General features: G+C 37.4%; 5 protein-coding genes and 1 non-coding gene across 10 annotated transcripts in view; 2 read left to right on the top strand and 4 right to left on the bottom strand.

Moving 5' to 3' along the window:
- The window catches only part of LOC108261296 (class I histocompatibility antigen, Gogo-A*0401 alpha chain), a 158,301-nt gene that overhangs the window by 33,117 nt on the left and 106,000 nt on the right, over nucleotides 1-19,184 (top strand). The gene's annotated exons all lie outside the window — the stretch shown is intronic.
- On the bottom strand, nucleotides 650-2,781 carry LOC108255605 (uncharacterized). Its single transcript, XM_053674435.1, has 2 exons — nucleotides 2,640-2,781; nucleotides 650-1,731 (listed from the first exon to the last, which is right to left on the bottom strand). The coding sequence occupies exon 2, from the start codon at nucleotides 1,712-1,714 to the stop codon at nucleotides 1,238-1,240; it is 477 nt and encodes a 158-aa protein (XP_053530410.1). The 5' UTR covers nucleotides 1,715-1,731; nucleotides 2,640-2,781; the 3' UTR covers nucleotides 650-1,237.
- Nucleotides 5,828-8,700, bottom strand: LOC108255604 (uncharacterized). The gene is made up of 2 exons (XM_053674436.1): nucleotides 8,593-8,700; nucleotides 5,828-6,917 (listed from the first exon to the last, which is right to left on the bottom strand). The coding sequence occupies exon 2, from the start codon at nucleotides 6,898-6,900 to the stop codon at nucleotides 6,424-6,426; it is 477 nt and encodes a 158-aa protein (XP_053530411.1). The 5' UTR covers nucleotides 6,901-6,917; nucleotides 8,593-8,700; the 3' UTR covers nucleotides 5,828-6,423.
- On the bottom strand, nucleotides 11,725-14,609 carry LOC108255603 (uncharacterized). Its single transcript, XM_017451690.3, has 2 exons — nucleotides 14,456-14,609; nucleotides 11,725-12,789 (listed from the first exon to the last, which is right to left on the bottom strand). Exon 2 carries the CDS (start codon nucleotides 12,770-12,772, stop codon nucleotides 12,296-12,298), a length of 477 nt encoding a protein of 158 aa, XP_017307179.1. The 5' UTR covers nucleotides 12,773-12,789; nucleotides 14,456-14,609; the 3' UTR covers nucleotides 11,725-12,295.
- gatc (glutamyl-tRNA amidotransferase subunit C) lies at nucleotides 15,733-18,642 on the bottom strand. Of its 2 annotated transcripts, XM_017451675.2 has the most exons (5): nucleotides 18,284-18,635; nucleotides 17,954-18,004; nucleotides 17,207-17,376; nucleotides 16,187-16,290; nucleotides 15,733-15,857 (listed from the first exon to the last, which is right to left on the bottom strand). In XM_017451675.2, the coding sequence occupies exons 1-5, from the start codon at nucleotides 18,542-18,544 to the stop codon at nucleotides 15,796-15,798; spliced, it is 648 nt and encodes a 215-aa protein (XP_017307164.1). In that variant the 5' UTR covers nucleotides 18,545-18,635; the 3' UTR covers nucleotides 15,733-15,795. The 2 variants fall into 2 exon arrangements, with proteins under 2 accessions (XP_017307164.1, XP_017307165.1); XM_017451676.2 differs by lacking the exon at nucleotides 17,954-18,004 and having other exon boundaries at nucleotides 18,284-18,642.
- trnak-uuu (transfer RNA lysine (anticodon UUU)) lies at nucleotides 18,656-18,728 on the top strand. The gene has a single exon. It is a non-coding gene; the product is annotated as a tRNA-Lys (tRNA).

Below are 19,184 nucleotides of genomic sequence, written 5' to 3'. Positions count from 1 at the left end.
GACATTTAGCTGTTAGCCTTTAATTACCATTAGCTAATTTGCTAATGTTAATGCCTATGGGCCTAGACAATCATTTAGAATCATTTAATTGTCTACTACAATTTTTTAATGAAAACGTCACTATATTCATGTACAGTTGCTAAAATTCAATTCAGCTTGATTCAGCTGTCAACCTCATTTTTTATTTGTATTGTGCTTTAACAATAAATGGTCAGAAAGCAGTTTAATAGTAATCAAGATGAAGATTTAGCTCCATAATGAATAATCCAGAGGCGGAAAAACTCCCTGAGACGACATGAGGATGCTGAAAGGATGCTCAGTTGAGGAAATAATGGAATACGAATCTGGGGATTATGAAGAGCTTTCACAATTACTTTGACCTAAAACGTGTTAACCTTTAATTCACTAGGACACATTGCACTGGCATGTCTTATTACTATGCACCTTTACTGGTAGTTTCACCTGAGTAATAAACATGGACTTTAAAAGCTTTGAAGTAAAAAATAATCCCATGAGGTGATGGAGAAGAGCTTTAAAAACTAATCTGCCATCATTTTTGTAAATGATTGTCAAGAATATCTACATTAATGTTATAACTAGCTAACTAAAATTATTAATTGGCTAACTAATATTCATCTCCTGTCACAGCCAGAGTTTTTTTTTTTTATTAAAGCCAAAGCAGTCCAATCATTTTGATCAAATTTTTTATGTACAGAGATATGAAACGTATTCATGTATAAACCATCACAGTTTTTACACTTATACGCAAATATCTGTTATTATAGCACATATTCATGTAATCTTCTAAACAGACGACAGTCAGTTCATGTGTTGGTCCAGACAGCAATTAGATCAAAATAAAAAAATATACATATGAATACTTTCTTAAAATATATTTCTAAATTACTTATACTACTTGTGCAAATAAATAATTCTAAAAGCAATTTTAATCATTAAAGCAAGCAAACTTAATACAATCCTATGAATTTTGGAACGTTTTTATGAATGGAAGCCACGAGTAGATTCTGGATGCAAAGAAAAACTACACGTAGAATAAAAATGGAAAAGGAATGCAGGAAAATACTGAAAAAAAAACACTATCCAAAAAGGCGACACAGTTGAGTGTGATTTGGATTATGAACTTTAAAATATATGTATCTAACATATAACCCTATTAATCGTGCAAAACAGAATTTTTTCTTTTACGCTAAAATGATCTCCACGTGTTTTTGTCCCATCAGCCTCCACGCAGACGGAGGGTCATGTGAATGGTGCTTCCAGAAACGATGCTGTAATCCTGCAGCTTCCTGCCAGATTCGAGCTGTCGGCCGCTGTAGATCAGCCGCTGCTGGTCCACTGGTGTTCGTTCTTTCTGGTAGATCTTCCTCATCAACTCATCGACGGTCTCATCGTCAGTGACGTCGTACGTTTTCGTCTGGCCCTTCTCATTCTTCACGAACACCTGAAACGGTGCGGGGGTCGTGCAGATCAGCAGCATCACGGTGGATCCTGAACTCAGGCCGTAATCTCTCACCGTCTTCTGGTCATGGTCCAGCTGCAAGATTTGTCCATTGGTGATGGAAAGCTTCAGCTGTGAAGGTCTTGCTTTAAAGAGTGATGCAAGTTTTTGCTTGAGTTCAGCAACGGTGTCATTAGGATTCACGTACACGCTTTGCGTTTCCCCACTCAGGAGTTTGATGATGAGCTCCATCATATCCACTTCTTAATGACCTGTGTTTAAAAAACCCAGCAGGTTAGTGCTATTTAAAATGACACTTTTAAAATATAAAAGTTACAAGGCTAATGGAAGCTTATGAGCACTATAAATGTTGTTATAATGCTAACCACATGCATTCATTTCCACACCCCCAGCAATATTATTTTGAAGTGATTGCGTTTTGAAAACTTTGAACGATAGAAACATGTAAAAATGTCATAAGATCAATCAAGTCAAATGAGTCTAGATTCAAAATGGCTGCCATCAGAGTTTACAGAGTTCGCTCATTGTAGAAATGTAAAAGGGTGTAAGGCGGCAAATCAGTGCCAAAAACCCGAGTGCATTAATGGCGCTGTAAATTAAAACCGCGCGTGGGAAAGGGTTAGAACTCGCGCGCTCGTTTTAAAATCCCCCCCCCACACACACAGGTGCTGCTCCTGCTCGCGCGAAGACGTTTCCTTTTTGCCAGCAGTAACTCCACTGTACTCTCGCGCGTCAGAGTTTGCGTTGCGCGCTCAGCAGATACCTTGCGCGCGCAAGGGTTTACAACAAGCGCGCGAGTTCTCCCCTTTCCACGCGTGTATAAGCTACATCTATACTATAAATCTGTTTTGTTTTTTTTAAAAGGTACACTATGATTATGTTTCCAAGTGGAATATAGCCTACATATTAAACATAGAAAAGATCAAAGTAGTGATCACAGTGATAAGGTACAGCTCCTGAAAAGTAGCAAAAGTCACTTAATCATTTGAGATCAATAATGTTCATAAAAAGCTGTTGTTTTTCCCCCCAAAATTCTGTGTATCACTGACCATCATTTGCCATCACTGAAATCTTATTAACCTTATTCAACAGTATTTTATGCTCATTATTATAGTCATATTATTCAAACACACATTGTTTGAAACGGAGTTAAACTTACCTTCTAAATAAATTATGTTTATGTCTCAAAAGGAATTTTCTCTTCGCGTCTTCGAGTAACGGATACAAGTCCAGACAATCCTCCTCAGCTCACTGCGCTTCATAATATAGAGAAATAGCCCCGCCCCGTATTTGAATGACAACCAATGGGAGATGAGCGGTTGCTCACGTCCCAACCAATGGCAGATGAGTACAGCCCGCCCTCGATTAGGTTTTGTTTTCCGAGTCTTAGTCATTTACTTACTTTCTATTTCCCCACGCCAGCTGTATCAGGAGCATGATAAAACAAACACACACACACACACACACACACACACACACACACACACACACACACACACACACACACCAGCAATATCATTTTAAGTTAATACAAATAAAACATAAACGGCAATAAAAATGGTTTGTAAGGCTTTAGAAACCCTTTTAATCTTAATATTTAAATATGAATGCAATCGATAAGCCTAGCTGTACAGTAATAATAATAATAATAATAATAATAATAATAATAATAATAGTAATAATAATAATAATAATAATAATCATAATAATAATAATAATAATAATAATAATAATAATACTTTCTGCAATCATGAGTGAAGAATTCAAGTGTTTTTGAGACTAACTGTGGGAAATACTAATAATAAATATGAGTGAAAATGAAATTAAACATTGATCAATTTATTTCCATTTTTTTTTCCTGGTGAGATTATCCAGTGAAGTGAAATGAGAGTGTAAATCTAAGTATCTGTTCATATCTAGCTAACCCGCTACTTATAGGCAGGGCTACAAATTCTAATAGTGTCACTAATAAACATGCTGGTTTCGTAGCTTTAAGCATTACGCTGACTTTTCTTCAAAACAATCTTTATGTTAGTGACTCATTTAGCGTCAGGTGATCTTTCACAGGTGTGATCACAGTTTGTGTTTCTGATAAATGAAACCTGCTGTCCAAAAGCCCAAAAGTCAGAGTGCAAAATCAGGGCCACCAAGAGTTCTTCTCACAATGTAGGGTGTGATTTTTTATTTTATTTAATTCCAGCAGTGGAATTTACAACCCAGCATTATCTAAGTGAATTATTACTGGGTAAAGTTATTACTCATAGTTTTACTGGTCACTTCAATTGAATGGAATTAATCCAGAGTTCAATAACTCGCAAACAATCTGGCCTATAAATAATGGCAACTTGGACGTGATGTGTTCTGTGAGTGGGAATTTCCGGAATAGAAAGCTCTTACTAAAGCCTAATAACTGAATACATGTGTTGTTTAATGGAGTATTTGATAATAACAGTAACAGAAATAGACAGGTTAGTTGAAGCAGGCCTTCATTTTTATTGTAACAATTTGTCTCGCTTTATGATATTTCTGATCTCAGAGCTCGGAGTGCTTCAGCATGGCGGTTCGCTCCTCTCTCTTCGGAAGCGGGATGTTTCCTGTGTAAAGAAAAAACGGTTATTTTTAACTATTAGTGCCAACAGCACAGTTAGTTTCTGTTTCATGGATTTCACAGGTGTGCTGGAGAAAGGGAAGGGAAATTGGGTGTAAAGGTGATGCTGACGTGAAGGGAAATTCCAGCCAAATACGATCCACGTCACGCATTTCTGAGAGAGCCGGGATTGTTGTTGTTGCACTTTGGAGAACGTGCCAGTAGGTGGTGTGGGAAAGGAAATCAAAACATAAAACCAAAACTAACCCTTGATCAGTTTAATTTGTCTAGTAGTGTGGATCAATGTGGATGAGATGGTGAAGATGGTGTCATGTCACCATCTGTGAGAAACTCCCAGAATTCTGTTCCTAAACATAATACTTCCACATTGGACCCCATTTCTCAGCAGTGTTTCGATCTATTGAAACCAAATGCCATGTTCAATCATGTCATCCATTCACCAGGTCACAACATGTTTTAAATGTGACAGGATAGAACATGTAAAACTCATTAAAATAAAATACTTTAAAACCTGAGTGGCTATTGGTTCTGTTCTACTAAAGTGAACTTCAAACATTCTTGCAACATTTTGGACTGAAAAAACAATAGTGCACAATAGCGAGTAGAGTTAGCAACAAGCTAGCCAGCTAACATAAGTGATGACTCAAATGTTATAATAATGTTCTCAAAACAGTGATTAGGATAGCCAGTGTTATAGATTTAACCTAGTTTTGTGTCTGTATAAGAACTGATCTAAAGCCAGTACTGCTATACACTCATTTAAATGTAGATGAAACACAGTGTGAGCGGCCATGTTGGTTTGATGTCACTCTGTAATCAGGGAAGGAACTGGTAGTTGAGAAGACGACCCCAAGTCGATGACTTGAACCTGCAAGTTGAGGGGGCATTTTCTGTGGTTTTGACCGGTTGTAGGCAGGTAATTAAGTTGAACTTCGCCTCAAATGCAGTAGTAGACTGGATTTTCAAACATTCAATGTGAAGGTTTGCTTGCTGCTTGTCTACTGTCAAGTCCAAGCTTTTTGTTCATATCAAACAATGAAGTTTATTATAAAAGTAATTTGTTACTATAGCTACAAAATGTTTTGAGACCATAAATGACATTTAGCTGTTAGCCTTTAATTACCATTAGCTAATTTGCTAATGTTAATGCATATAGGCCTAGACAATCATTTAGAATCATTTAATTGTCTACTACAATTTTTTAATGAAAACGTCACTATATTCATGTACAGTTGCTAAAATTCAATTCAGCTTGATTCAGCTGTCAACCTCGTTTTTGTATTTGTATTGTGCTTTAACAATAAATGGTCAGAAAGCAGCTTAATAGTAATCAAGATGTAGATTTAGCTCCATAATGAACCATCCAGAGGCAGAAAAACTCCCTGAGACGACATGAGGATGCTGAAAGGATGCTCAGTTGAGGAAATAATAGAATAAGAGTCTGGGGATTATGAAGAGCTTTCACAATTACTGTGACCTAAAACGTGTTAACCTTTAATTCACTAGGACACATTGCACTGGCATGTCTTATTACTATGCACCTTTATTGGTAGTTTCACCTGAGTAATAAACATGGACTTTAAAAGCTTTGAAGTAAAAAATAATCCCATGAGGTGATGGAGAAGAGCTTTAAAAACTAATCTGCCATCAATTTTGTAAATGATTGTCAAGAATATCTACATTAATGTTATAACCAGCTAACTAACATTGTTAATTGGCTAACTAATATTCATCTCCTGTCACAGCCAGAGTGTTTTTTTTATTAAAGCCAAAGCAGTCCAATCATTTTGATAAAATTTTTTATGTACAGAGATATGAAACGTATTCATGTATAAACCATCACAGTTTTTACACTTATACGCAAATATCTGTTATTATAGCACATATTCATGTAATCTTCTAAACAGACGACAGTCAGTTCATGTGTTGGTCCAGACAGCAATTAGATCAAAATAAAAAAATATACATATGAATACTGTCTTAAAATATATTTCTAAATTATTTATACTACTTGTGCAAATAAATAATTCTAAAAGCAATTTTAACCATTAAAGCAAGCAAACTTAATACAATCCTATGAATTTTGGAACATTTTTATGAATGGAAGCCATGAGTAGATTCTGGATGCAAAGAAAAACTACACGTAGAATAAAAATGGAAAAGGAATGCAGGAAAATACTGAAAAAAAAAACACTATCCAAAAAGGCGACACAGTTGAGTGTGATTTGGATTAAGAACTTTAAAATATATGTATCTGTAACATATAACCCTATTAATCGTGCAAAACAGAATTTTTTCTTTTAGGCTAAAATGATCTCCACGTGTTTTTGTCCCATCAGCCTCCACGCAGACGGAGGGTCATGTGAATGGTGCTTCCAGAAACGATGTTGTAATCCTGCAGCTTCCTGCCAGATTCGAGCTGTCGGCCGCTGTAGATCAGCCGCTGCTGGTCCACTGGTGTTCGTTCTTTCTGGTAGATCTTCCTCATCAACTCATCGACGGTCTCATCATCAGTGACGTCGTACGTTTTCGTCTGGCCCTTCTCATTCTTCACGAACACCTGAAACGGTGCGGGGGTCGTGCAGATCAGCAGCATCACGGTGGATCCTGAACTCAGGCCGTAATCTCTCACCGTCTTCTGGTCATGGTCCAGCTGCAAGATTTGTCCATTGGTGATGGAAAGCTTCAGCTGTGAAGGTCTTGCTTTAAAGAGTGATGCAAGTTTTTGCTTGAGTTCAGCAACGGTGTCATTAGGATTCACGTACACGCTTTGCGTTTCCCCACTCAGGAGTTTGATGATGAGCTCCATCATATCCACTTCTTAATGACCTGTGTTTAAAAAACCCAGCAGGTTAGTGCTATTTAAAATGACACTTTTAAAATATAAAAGTTACAAGGCTAATGGAAGCTTATGAGCACTATAAATGTTGTTATAATGCTAACCACATACATTCAGTTGAACACCCCCAGCAATATTATTTTGAAGTGATTGCATTTTGAAAACTTTGAACGATAGAAACATGTAAAAACGTCATAAGATCAATCAAGTCAAATGAGTCTAGATTCAAAATGGCTGCCATCAGAGTTTACAGAGTTCGCTCATTGTAGAAATGTAAAAGGGTGTAAGGCGGCAAATCAGTGCCAAAAACCCGAGCGCATTAATAGCTGCGTTTACATGGACAACAATAATCCACTCTTAATCCGATTAAGACCATACTCTAATTAAGAAACTACCATGTAAACAGCAATTTTTACTTACCTTAATCTAATTAAGGTCATAATCGAAGTAAGCAATAATGTAATTAAGACAGGTGGAGTACTCCTGTTTTAGTCGCATTATGGACGTGTATTGGTGACATGTAAACACCTTAATCACATTATGAACATCGTGTGAGCGTTTTCACCGCATTTTGCGACAGGACACAATCACACACGGCAGTTTTACGGCGAACAAGAGAGTTCGGCTATGTCCCAAATCGCATACTTTCCTACTATAGGCCTGTAGTGGGGAAAAATACAAGTATCTCGGCTACTATATAGACGGTAACTACGCGATTTGGGACACACCCACCGCTTCAAGCAGTTGTCTATTAGCACGTACAGCATGACAAATAATTAACTGCACTTAAAGCGTTCGTTAAAATAAATAAATAAAAACACCCAAAACTGTATACGGTCCCATAACGAAGACGAACTGTATGTTGATACGTGAAATTCTGGAGGGACGTCGGACGGCGTGGCGCGGTGACGTAATGACGCGGGCTGTTAATCTAATCATATTCTATAACATGTCAAACCTGAACATGACAGGAGTATTCTAAAAGCGACTCATGTAAACACCTTAATCCCATTATTATCTTACTCAGAGTAAGGTCAATAATTGATTAATGTTGTACATGTAAACGTAGTCATTGACGCTGTAAATTAAAACCGCGCGTGGGAAAGGGTTAGAACTCGCGCGCTCGTTTTAACCCCCCCCCCCCCCCCCCCCCCAGGTGCTGCTCCTGCTCGCGCGAAGACGTTTCCTTTTTGCCAACAGTAACTCCACTGTACTCTCGCGCGTCAGAGTTTGCGTTGCGCGCTCAGCAGATACCTTGCGCGCGCGAGGGTTTACAACAAGCGCGCGAGTTCTCCCCTTTCCACGCGTGTATAAGCTACATCTATACCATAAATCTGTTTTGTTTTTTTTAAAAGGTACACTATGATTATGTTTCCAAGTGGAATATAGCCTACATATTAAACATAGAAAAGATCAAAGTAGCGCCACAGTGATAAGGTACAGCTCCTGAAAAGTAGCAAAAGTCACTTAAACATTTGAGATTAATAATGTTCATAAAAAGCTGTTGCTGTTGTCCCCCCCCCCCAAAAAAAAAAAAATTCTGTGTATCACTGACCATTATTTGCCATCACTGAAAACTTATTAACCTTATTCAACAGTATTTTATGCTCATTATTATAGTCATATTATTCAAACACACATTGTTTGAAACGGAGTTACACTTACCTTGTAAATAAATTATGTTTATGTCTCAAAAGGATTTTTCTCTCAGCGTTTTCGAGTAACGGATACAAGTCCAGACAATCCTCTGCAGCTCACTGCGCTTCATAATATAGAGAAATAGCCCCGCCCCGCATTTGAATGACAACCAATGGGAGATGAGCGGCTGCTCACGTCCCAACCAATGGCAGATGAGCACAGCCCGCCCTCGATTAGGTTTTGTTTTCCGAGTCTTAGTCATTTACTTACTTTCTATTTCCCCACGCCAGCTGTATCAGGAGCATGACAAAACAAACAAACACACGCACACACCAGCAATATAATTTTAAGTTAATACAAATAAAATATAAAAGACAATAAAAATGGGTTGTAAGGCTTTAGAAACCCTTTTAATCTTAATATTTAAATATGAATGCAATCGATAAGCCTAGCTGTACAGTAATAATAATAATAATAATAATAATAATAATAATAATAATAATGATACTTTCTGTAATCATGAGTGAAGAATTAAAGTGTTTTTTGAGACTAAATGTGGGAAATACTAATAATAAATATGAGTGAAAATGAAATTAAACATTGATCAATTTATTTCCATTTTTTTTTCCTGGTGAGATTATCCAGTGAAGTGAAATGAGAGTGTAAATCTAAGTATCTGTTCATATCTAGCTAGCCCGCTACTTATAGGCAGGGCTACAAATTCTAATAGTGTCAGTAATAAACATGCTGGTTTCGTAGCTTTAGTCATCACGCTGACTTTTCTTCAAAACAATCTTTATGTTAGTGACTCATTTAGCGTCAGGTGATCTTTCACAGGTGTGATCACAGTTTGTGTTTCTGATAAATGAAACCTGCTGTCCAAAAGCCCAGAAGCCAGAGTGCAAAATCAGGGCCACCAAGAGTTCTTCTCACAATGTAGGGTGTGATTTATTATTTTATTTAATTCCAGCAGTGGAATTTACAACCCAGCATTATCTAAGTGAATTATTACTGGGTAAAGTTATTACTCATAGTTTTACTGGTCACTTGAATTGAAAGGAATTAATTAAGAGTTCAATAACTCGCAAACAATCTGGCCTATAAATAATGGCAACTTGGACGTGATGTGTTCTGTGAGTGGGAATTTCCGGAATAGAAAGCTCTTACTAAAGCCTAATAACTGAACACATGTGTTGTTTAATGGAGTATTTGATAATAACAGTAACAGAAATAGACAGGTTAGTTGAAGCAGGCCTTCATTTTTATTGTAAGAATTTGTCTCGCTTTATGATATTTCTGATCTCAGAGCTCGGAGTGCTTCAGCATGGCGGTTCGCTCCTCTCTCTTCGGAAGCGGGATGTTTCCTGTGTGAAGAAAAAACGGTTATTTTTAACTATTAGTGCCAACAGCACAGTTAGTTTCTGTTTCATGGATTTCACAGGTGTGCTGGAGAAAGGGAAGGGAAATTGGGTGTAAAGGTGATGCTGACGTGAAGGGAAATTCCAGCCAAATACGATCCATGTCACGCATTTCTGAGAGAGCCGGGATTGTTGTTGTTGCACTTTGGAGAACGTGCCAGTAGGTGGTGTGGGAAAGGAAATCAAAACATAAAACCAAAACTAACCCTTGATCAGTTTAATTTGTCTAGTAGTGTGGATCAATGTGGATGAGATGGTGAAGATGGTGTCATGTCACCATCTGTGAGAAACTCCCAGAATTCTGTTCCTAAACATAACACTTCCACATTGGACCCCATTTCTCAGCAGTGTTTCGATCTATTGAAACCAAAACCCATGTTCAATCATGTCATCCATTCACCAGGTCACAACATGTTTTAAATGTGACAGGATAGAACATGTAAAACTCATTAAAATAAAATACTTTAAAACCTGAGTGGCTATTGGTTCTGTTCTACTAAAGTGAACTTCAAACATTCTTGCAACATTTTGGACTGAAAAAACAATAGTGCACAATAGCGAGTAGAGTTAGCAACAAGCTAGCCAGCTAACATAAGTGATGACTCAAATGTTATAATAATGTTCTCAAAACAGTGATTAGGATGGCCAGTGTTATAGATTTAACCTAGTTTTGTGTCTGTATAAGAACTGATCTAAAGCCAGTACTGCTATACACTCATTTAAATGTACATGAAACACAGTGTGAGCGGCCATGTTGGTTTGATGTCACTCTGTAATCAGGGAAGGAACTGGTAGTTGAGAAGACGACCCCAAGTCGATGACTTGAACCTGCAAGTTGAGGGGGCATTTTCTGTGGTTTTGACCGGTTGTAGGCAGGTAATTAAGTTGAACTCCGCCTCAAATGCAGTAGTAGACTGGATTTTCAAACATTCAATGTGAAGGTTTGCTTGTTGCTTGTCTACTGTCAAGTCCAAGCTTTTTGTTCATATCAAACAATGAAGTTTATTATAAAAGTAATTTGTTACTATAGCTACAAAATGTTTTGAGACCATAAATGACATTTAGCTGTTAGCCTTTAATTACCATTAGCTAATTTGCTAATGTTAATGCCTATGGGCCTAGACAATCATTTAGAATCATTTAATTGTCTACTACAATTTTTTAATGAAAACGTCACTATATTCATGTACAGTTGCTAAAATTCAATTCAGCTTGATTCAGCTGTCAACCTCGTTTTTTATTTGTATTGTGCTTTAACAATAAATGGTCAGAAAGCAGTTTAATAGTAATCAAGATGAAGATTTAGCTCCATAATGAATAATCCAGAGGCGGAAAAACTCCCTGAGACGACATGAGGATGCTGAAAGGATGCTCAGTTGAGGAAATAATAGAATACAATTCTGGGGATTATGAAGAGCTTTCACAATTACTGTGACCTAAAATGTGTTAACCTTTAATTCACTAGGACACATTGCACTGGCATGTCTTATTACTATGTACCCTTACTGGTAGTTTCACCTGAGTAATAAACATGGACTTTAAAAGCTTTGAAGTAAAAAATAATCCCATGAGGTGATGGAGAAGTGCTTTAAAAACTAATCTGCCAGAATTTTTGTAAATGATTGTCAAGAATATCTACATTAATGTTATAACTAGCTAACTAACATTATTAATTGGCTAACTAATATTAATCTCCAGTCACAGCCAGAGTGTTTTTTTTATTAAAGCCAAAGCAGTCCAATCAGTTTTATAAATATTTTTATTTACAGAGATATGAAATGTATTCATGTATAAACCATCATAGTTTTTACACTTATACGCAAATATCTGTTATTATAGCACATATTCATGTAATCTTCTAAACAGACGACAGTCAGTTCATGTGTTGGTCCAGACAGCAATTAGATCAAAATAAAAAAATATACATATGAATACTGTCTTAAAATATATTTCTAAATTATTTATACTACTTATAAATAAATAATACTATACTACAAATAAATAATTCTAAAAGCAATTTTAACCACTAAAGCAAGCAAACTTAATACAATCATATGAATTTTGGAACGTTTTTATGAATGGAAGCCACGAGTAGATTCTGGATGCAAAGAAAAACTACACGTAGAATAAAAATGAAAAAAAGGAATGCAGGAAAATACTGGGAAAAAAAACACTATCCAAAAAGGCGACACAGTTGAGTGTGATTTGAATTACGAACTTTAAAATATATGTATCTAACATATAACCCTATTAATCGTGCTAAACAAAATTTTTTCTTTAGGCTAAAATGATCTCCACGTGTTTTTGTCCCATCAGCCTCCACGCAGACGGAGGGTCATGTGAATGGTGCTTCCAGAAACGATGTTGTAATCCTGCAGCTTCCTGCCAGAGTCGAGCTGTCGGCCGCTGTAGATCAGCCGCTGCTGGTCCACTGGTGTTCCTTCTTTCTGGTAGATCTTCCTCATCAACTCATCGACGGTCTCATCATCAGTGACGTCGTACGTTTTCGTCTGGCCCTTCTCATTCTTCACGAACACCTGAAACGGTGCGGGGGTCGTGCAGATCAGCAGCATCACGGTGGATCCTGAACTCAGGCCGTAATCTCTCACCGTCTTCTGGTCATGGTCCAGCTGCAAGATTTGTCCATTGGTGATGGAAAGCTTCAGCTGTGAAGGTCTTGCTTTAAAGAGTGATGCAAGTTTTTGCTTGAGTTCAGCAACGGTGTCATTAGGATTCACGTACACGCTTCGTGTTTCCCCACTCAGGAGTTTGATGTTCAGCTCCATCATATCCACTTCTTAATGACCTGTGTTTAAAAAAACCAGCAGGTTAGTGCTATTTAAAATGACACTTTTAAAATATAAAAGTTACAAGGCTAATGGAAGCTTATGAGCACTATAAATGTTGTTATAATGCTAACCACATGCATTCATTTCCACACCCCCAGCAATATTATTTTGAAGTGATTGCGTTTTGAAAACTTTGAACGATAGAAACATGTAAAAATGTCATAAGATCAATCAAGTCAAATGAGTCTAGATTCAAAATGGCTGCCATCAGAGTTTACAGAGTTCGCTCATTGTAGAAATGTAAAAGGGTGTAAGGCGGCAAATCAGTGCCAAAAACCCGAGCGCATTAATAGCTGCGTTTACATGGACAACAATAATCCACTCTTAATCCGATTAAGACCATACTCTAATTAAGAAACTACCATGTAAACAGCAATTTTTACTTACCTTAATCTAATTAAGGTCATAATCGAAGTAAGCAATAATGTAATTAAGACAGGTGGAGTACTCCTGTTTTAGTCGCATTATGGACGTGTATTAGTGACATGTAAACACCTTAATCACATTATGAACATCGTGTGAGCGTTTTCACCGCATTTTGCGACAGGACACAATCACACACGGCAGTTTTACGGCGAACAAGAGAGTTCGGCTATGTCCCAAATCGCATACTTTCCTACTATAGGCCTGTAGTGGGGAAAAATACAAGTATCTCGGCTACTATATAGACGGTAACTACGCGATTTGGGACACACCCACCACTTCAAGCAGTTGTCTATTAGCACGTACAGCATGACAAATAATTAACTGCACTTAAAGCGTTCGTTAAAAAAAATAAATAAAAACACCCCAAACTGTACACGGTACCATAACGAAGACGAACTGTATGTTGATACGTGAAATTCTGGAGGGACGTCGGACGGCGTGGCGCGGTGACGTAATGACGCGGGCTGTTAATCTAATCATATTCTATAACATGTCAAACCTGAACATGACAGGAGTATTCTAAAAGCGACTCATGTAAACACCTTAATCCCATTATTATCTTACTCAGAGTAAGGTCAATAATTGATTAATGCTGTACATGTAAACGTAGTCATTGACGCTGTAAATTAAAACCGCGCGTGGGAAAGGGTTAGAACTCGCGCGCTCGTTTTAACCTCCCCACCCCCCCAAGTGCTGCTCCTGCTCGCGCGAAGACGTTTCCTTTTTGCCAACAGTAACTCCACTGTACTCTCGCGCGTCAGAGGTTGCGTTGCGCGCTCAGCAGATACCTTGCGCGCGCGAGGGTTTACAACAAGCGCGCGAGTTCTCCCCTTTCCACGCGTGTATAGGCTACATCTATACCATAAATCTGTTTTGTTTTTTTAAAGGTACACTATGATTATGTTTCCAAGTGGAATATAGCCTACATATTAAACATAGAAAAGATCAAAGTAGTGATCACAGTGATAAGGTACAGCTCCTGAAAAGTAGCAAAAGTCACTTAAACATTTGAGATTAATAATGTTCATAAAAAGCTGTTGCTGTTGTCCCCCCCCCCCCCAAAAAAAAAAAAAAAAAATTCTGTGTATCACTGACCATCATTTGCCATCACTCAAAACTTAATTCAACAGTATTTTATGCTCATTATTATAGTCATATTATTCAAACACACATTGTTTGAAACGGAGTTAAACTTACCTTCTAAATAAATGTTTATGTCTCAAAAGGATTTTTCTCTTTGCGTCTTCGAGTAACGGATACAAGTCCAGACAATCCTCTGCAACTCAGTGCCGTTCATAATATAGAGGAATAGCCCCGCCCCGCATTTGAATGACAACCAATGGGAGATGAGCGCCTGCTCACGTCCCAACCAATGGCAGATGAGTACAGCCCGCCCTCGATTAGGTTTTGTTTTCCGAGTCTTAGTCATTTACTTACTTTCTGTTTCCCCACGCCAGCTGTATCAGGAGCATGACAAAACAAACAAACAAACACACACACACACACACACACACACACACACACACACACACACACACACCAGCAATATCATTTTAAGTTAATACAAATAAAATATAAAAGGCAATAAAAATGGGTTGTAAGGCTTTAGAAACCCTTTTAATCTTAATATTTAAATATGAATGAAATCGATAAGCCTAGCTGTACAGTAGTAATAATAATAATAATAGTAATAATAATAATAATAGTAATAATAATAATAATAATAATAATAATAATAATAATACTTTCTGCAATCATGAGTGAAGAATTCAAGTGTTTTTGAGACTAACTGTGGGAAATACTAATAATAAATATGAGTGAAAATGAAATTAATCATTGATCAATTTATTTCCTTTTTTTTTCCTGGTGAGATTATCCAGTGAAGTGAAATGAGAGTGTAAATCTAAGTATCTGTTCATATCTAGCTAGCCCGCTACTTATAGACAGGGCTACAAATTCTAATAGTGTCACTAATAAACATGCTGGTTTCGTAGCTTTAGGCATCACGCTGACTTTTCTTCAAAACAATCTTTATGTTAGTGACTCATTTAGCGTCAGGTGATCTTTCACAGGTGTGATCACAGTTTGTGTTTCTGATAAATGAAACCTGCTGTCCAAAAGCCCAAAAGCCAGAGTGCAAAATCAGGGCCACCAAGAGTTCTTCTCACAATGTAGGGTGTGATTTATTATTTTATTTAATTCCAGCAGTGGAATTTACAACCCAGCATTATCTAAGTGAATTATTACTGGGTAAAGTTATTACTCATAGTTTTACTGGTCACTTGAATTGAATGGAATTAATTAAGAGTTCAATAACTCGCAAACAATCTGGCCTATAAATAATGGCAACTTGGACGTGATGTGTTCTGTGAGTGGGAATTTCCGGAATAGAAAGTTCTTACTAAAGCCTAATAACTGAACACATGTGTTGTTTAATGGAGTATTTGATAATAACAGTAACAGAAATAGACAGGTTAGTTGAAGCAGGCCTTCATTTTTATTGTAACAATTTGTCTCGCTTTATGATATTTCTGATCTCAGAGCTCGGAGTGCTTCAGCATGGCGGTTCGCTCCTCTCTCTTCGGAAGCGGGATGTTTCCTGTGTGAAGAAAAAACGGTTATTTTTAACTATTAGTGCCAATAGCACAGTTAGTTTCTGTTTCATGGATTTCACAGGTGTGCTGGAGAAAGGGAAGGGAAATTGGGTGTAAAGGTGATGCTGACGTGAAGGGAATTGTTGTTGTTGCACTTTTGAGAACATGCCAGTAGGTGGTGTGGGAAAGGAAATCAAAACATAAAACCAAAACTAACCCTTGATCAGTTTAATTTGTCTAGTAGTTCCAACATTTTACTGTTATGTCTATGCTACACCGGGTTATTTTGACCCAAACAGAACATAAGACTTAAAAATGACATTAGTTTGCTGACCTGGAGGTGCTACAAAATATTCCTCCTCTGTGCTTCTGGAGAGCCGAAGAAGTTCCTCTGCGCAGTTTCCCTCCGTCACCGTGTCCTCTCTCAGATACAGAGTTCTAAGAAACACACAAAGACCAACTATCCCGTGCTCGTGTCTTATAATACTTATTGTAGAATTTTGCTTGGAATATTAACAATAGTAATAATAGCAGTAATAATAATAATAATAATAATAATAATAATAATAATAATTATTATTATTATTATTATTATTATTATAACACCACTTGGGTTGAGGAGGATAAAGACAATTCTGGACCCACCACTTTTATTTATTTATTGATTTATTGTCTGAACACTACTGTATTGCTGACTCATTGTTCTGAGGTGATTATTGTGACAGGTTCTCAGGTTGTTTTTTGGTTAAATGAAACCTACAGCGAACTACATGAGGACTATTTTTATATGTAGCAATTACAAAATTACTCATCTGATGTTCCTTATTAAATAATAATGAATTTAAGTCAAAGTCAGTGAGAAATGCTCACATGGAATTTAGTCGGTTCGTATGATACTTTTACAGTAGACATACTAAATGTTTATAAGTTTCTAACCCTATATTATGGTTTATAATTATATGTGTTTGCCGACCTGGGCAAACCTTCCCTTTGGTCAAGTAGACAATTCAAGAACAATATCAAATGTCAACAGAAAAGATCTCAATACAGAGCATTACAGGTTGCAAATCTGAATGCTGTTAATACTGCAGCACAATTAAGAAATAAAATCCATTAGTAATCATTATTAGTAATCTTTTTCACACAGAGGTTTAAAAGGCACCGATATTCCGCCATGGTATGATTTTTAATGAATGGGACTTTCTCAGAAAAGTACCTAAAGTTTTGGACTTGCAGAGACTCCACCTCTCTCTACCTCTCTAGTTTCCTGTTTCTGCTGCTTGGTCTCTGAAAAAGCTCTTATCAATGGATTTGAGCTAGAATCTTTAAAAAGACGAAAAAGACATGCCCTCACCTGTCCTCCAGGACAGAATCCATCGGTTCCACACCTTCAGTTTCGACAACATGGAGCTGATCAGCGAACCGAATCGCTTTCTCCAGACACTCCACGCCTTCCTGGCTGCCGAAGTCTACAAGAGCGAGTCTCTCCAACTTATCGACGAGGTCTACAGAGACTTTAGTAGGCTGCAGAAGGAACCAGGGAAAAAAAAAATAATAAATAAATCACCAAAGTGTGCTGAGGGTGGCATGACAAAAATGTCATATCATGTTACCTGAAGACATTTCTATGATATACAGTATGCATCATGATAAACCGTATTTTGTACCATTATTATTTATTAGTGGTAGTATTAGGATTACTAATAAGTTTCCAGCAAATTAGTTTACAAATATTGTTATATCAGCAATATCAATTCATAATTCAGAATTTTGCATGATTATATCTCTATAACCAGGGATGCCAGGGCCGTGGTATTTTACACCGTTTTTTAGGCTTCTTTGGGTTGTGAGCGGTGGTGTTTTGGACCAGCTTGGAAATACTCTGTGTCCACCAAGACCTTCTTTTAATGCAAATAATCAGAAATGAATATAACCCATTTCCGCAAAAACAAGCAACTCCAAACAAAGGGAAAGTGTCCGGTGCAGACAGTGTGTCTAAGCTGTACAGAACCATGTTTATGTAGTTGGGCTGAAACGTTTTCTAGACCTGGAGAATATGAACAAAAACCCATTTCTATGAGATGTTTAATAAGAAGCGTACAGGTGGAAGTTGCCTCTCAGCTACTGGCTCCCATGTGGGAAACTGTGGGACCTGAAAATGAAACACAAACACAATAATAATCACAATCTTTTTTTGTGTGTTTTTTTTTCTCCATATACACTTTGTCTTGCGGTCGCTGGTTGTAAAAACACAGAACATGTGAAACAGACCTTGTATAAACGCTAAATACAGCAGAGTAATTAACAAAATATAACATTAATTCTACACAAAACATTTTAGACACACTGAAAAAAGTAGAAATGCCTTTTTTTTTAAAAAGAGATTATACGTTCCTGTGAGTCTTTATAGGACGTGATATTTTAAAAATACCTTTGAAATGGACCCAGATTGACTGGAGCTCATCCAGCGGCACCACCTTGCTCTTCTGCCCCAGTGAGACGCGCCGTGTGTGGGAAGCTCCGCCAGGACACACCGAGGATGTGAAGGCCGCAGCGACGCGGCTAAATTTAACCACCGCAATGAGCACGTTGTGATTCTCCTCTCCTGCACTGTATTCGTAAAAGCCGTAGATCTCAGTAAATGTCCAGCAGGACACATCAAGTTAAACCTGAGAAAGGCGCTGTGAAACATGTCTACTCAGGAGGCGCTAACGCCTCACAAGCTAATTTACTGAAACCTGGAAAGGAGAGTGACGGATTTATAGACCCCTTATATAGACATGCACAGGTTCATCTCCTCGAAGCCCGGATAGCTCAGTCGGTAGAGCATCAGACTTTTAATCTGAGGGTCCAGGGTTCAAGTCCCTGTTCGGGCGATTAGTATTTTTCTTTCGAAGAAACAAATGAAATCAGTATTTAGCATCAGATCTCAGCTTTGGAGCATGATGAGATGAAACAAAGAGTGAATTTGGAGAATTTGACTTTCTCCAGTCTTCTTCATATTAGCCCGGTTGGTTGTGAGGACGAGGCATTGACAGGGGCGCTTGTTTCGTCTGAATATCACACTCCAAAGCTGAGATATGAGTAGGGCTGCACGATTATGGCCAAAATGATAATCCCGATTATTTTTTATCAATATTGAGATCTCGATTATTCATCACGATTATTCATTTATTTTAGGGACAACATATTTTTATTGCACTTTCACATTTAAATAATGCTTTCACCTCCATGTTGTGCTACATTCCTGTTCATGTACAAATCTTTATATCAAATTAGACCGGTCCTTAAAGTGCATCATCTCGTCGAAGCAAAATATAAATAAAATTGTA

Source organism: Ictalurus punctatus, chromosome 22 (genome assembly GCF_001660625.3).
Source record: "Ictalurus punctatus breed USDA103 chromosome 22, Coco_2.0, whole genome shotgun sequence".
NCBI lineage: Eukaryota > Metazoa > Chordata > Actinopteri > Siluriformes > Ictaluridae > Ictalurus > Ictalurus punctatus.
This window is presented reverse-complemented; position numbering and strand designations above follow the sequence as displayed.

What these genes read in the sequence shown, in the direction of transcription:
- LOC108255603 (XM_017451690.3), bottom strand. Translation starts at nt 12,772, where the DNA reads ATGATGGAGCTGAACATCAAACTCCTGAGTGGGGAAACACGAAGCGTG.
- LOC108255604 (XM_053674436.1), bottom strand. Translation starts at nt 6,900, where the DNA reads ATGATGGAGCTCATCATCAAACTCCTGAGTGGGGAAACGCAAAGCGTG.
- LOC108255605 (XM_053674435.1), bottom strand. Translation starts at nt 1,714, where the DNA reads ATGATGGAGCTCATCATCAAACTCCTGAGTGGGGAAACGCAAAGCGTG.
- gatc (XM_017451675.2), bottom strand. Translation starts at nt 18,544, where the DNA reads ATGTTTCACAGCGCCTTTCTCAGGTTTAACTTGATGTGTCCTGCTGGA. An exon ending in GATTCTGTCCTGGAGGACAG is followed by an intron (nt 16,291 to 17,206) that starts GTGAGGGCATGT and finishes TGTGTTTCTTAG; the next exon opens with AACTCTGTATCTGAGAGAGG. An exon ending in ATATTTTGTAGCACCTCCAG is followed by an intron (nt 15,858 to 16,186) that starts GTCAGCAAACTA and finishes TTCTTCACACAG; the next exon opens with GAAACATCCCGCTTCCGAAG.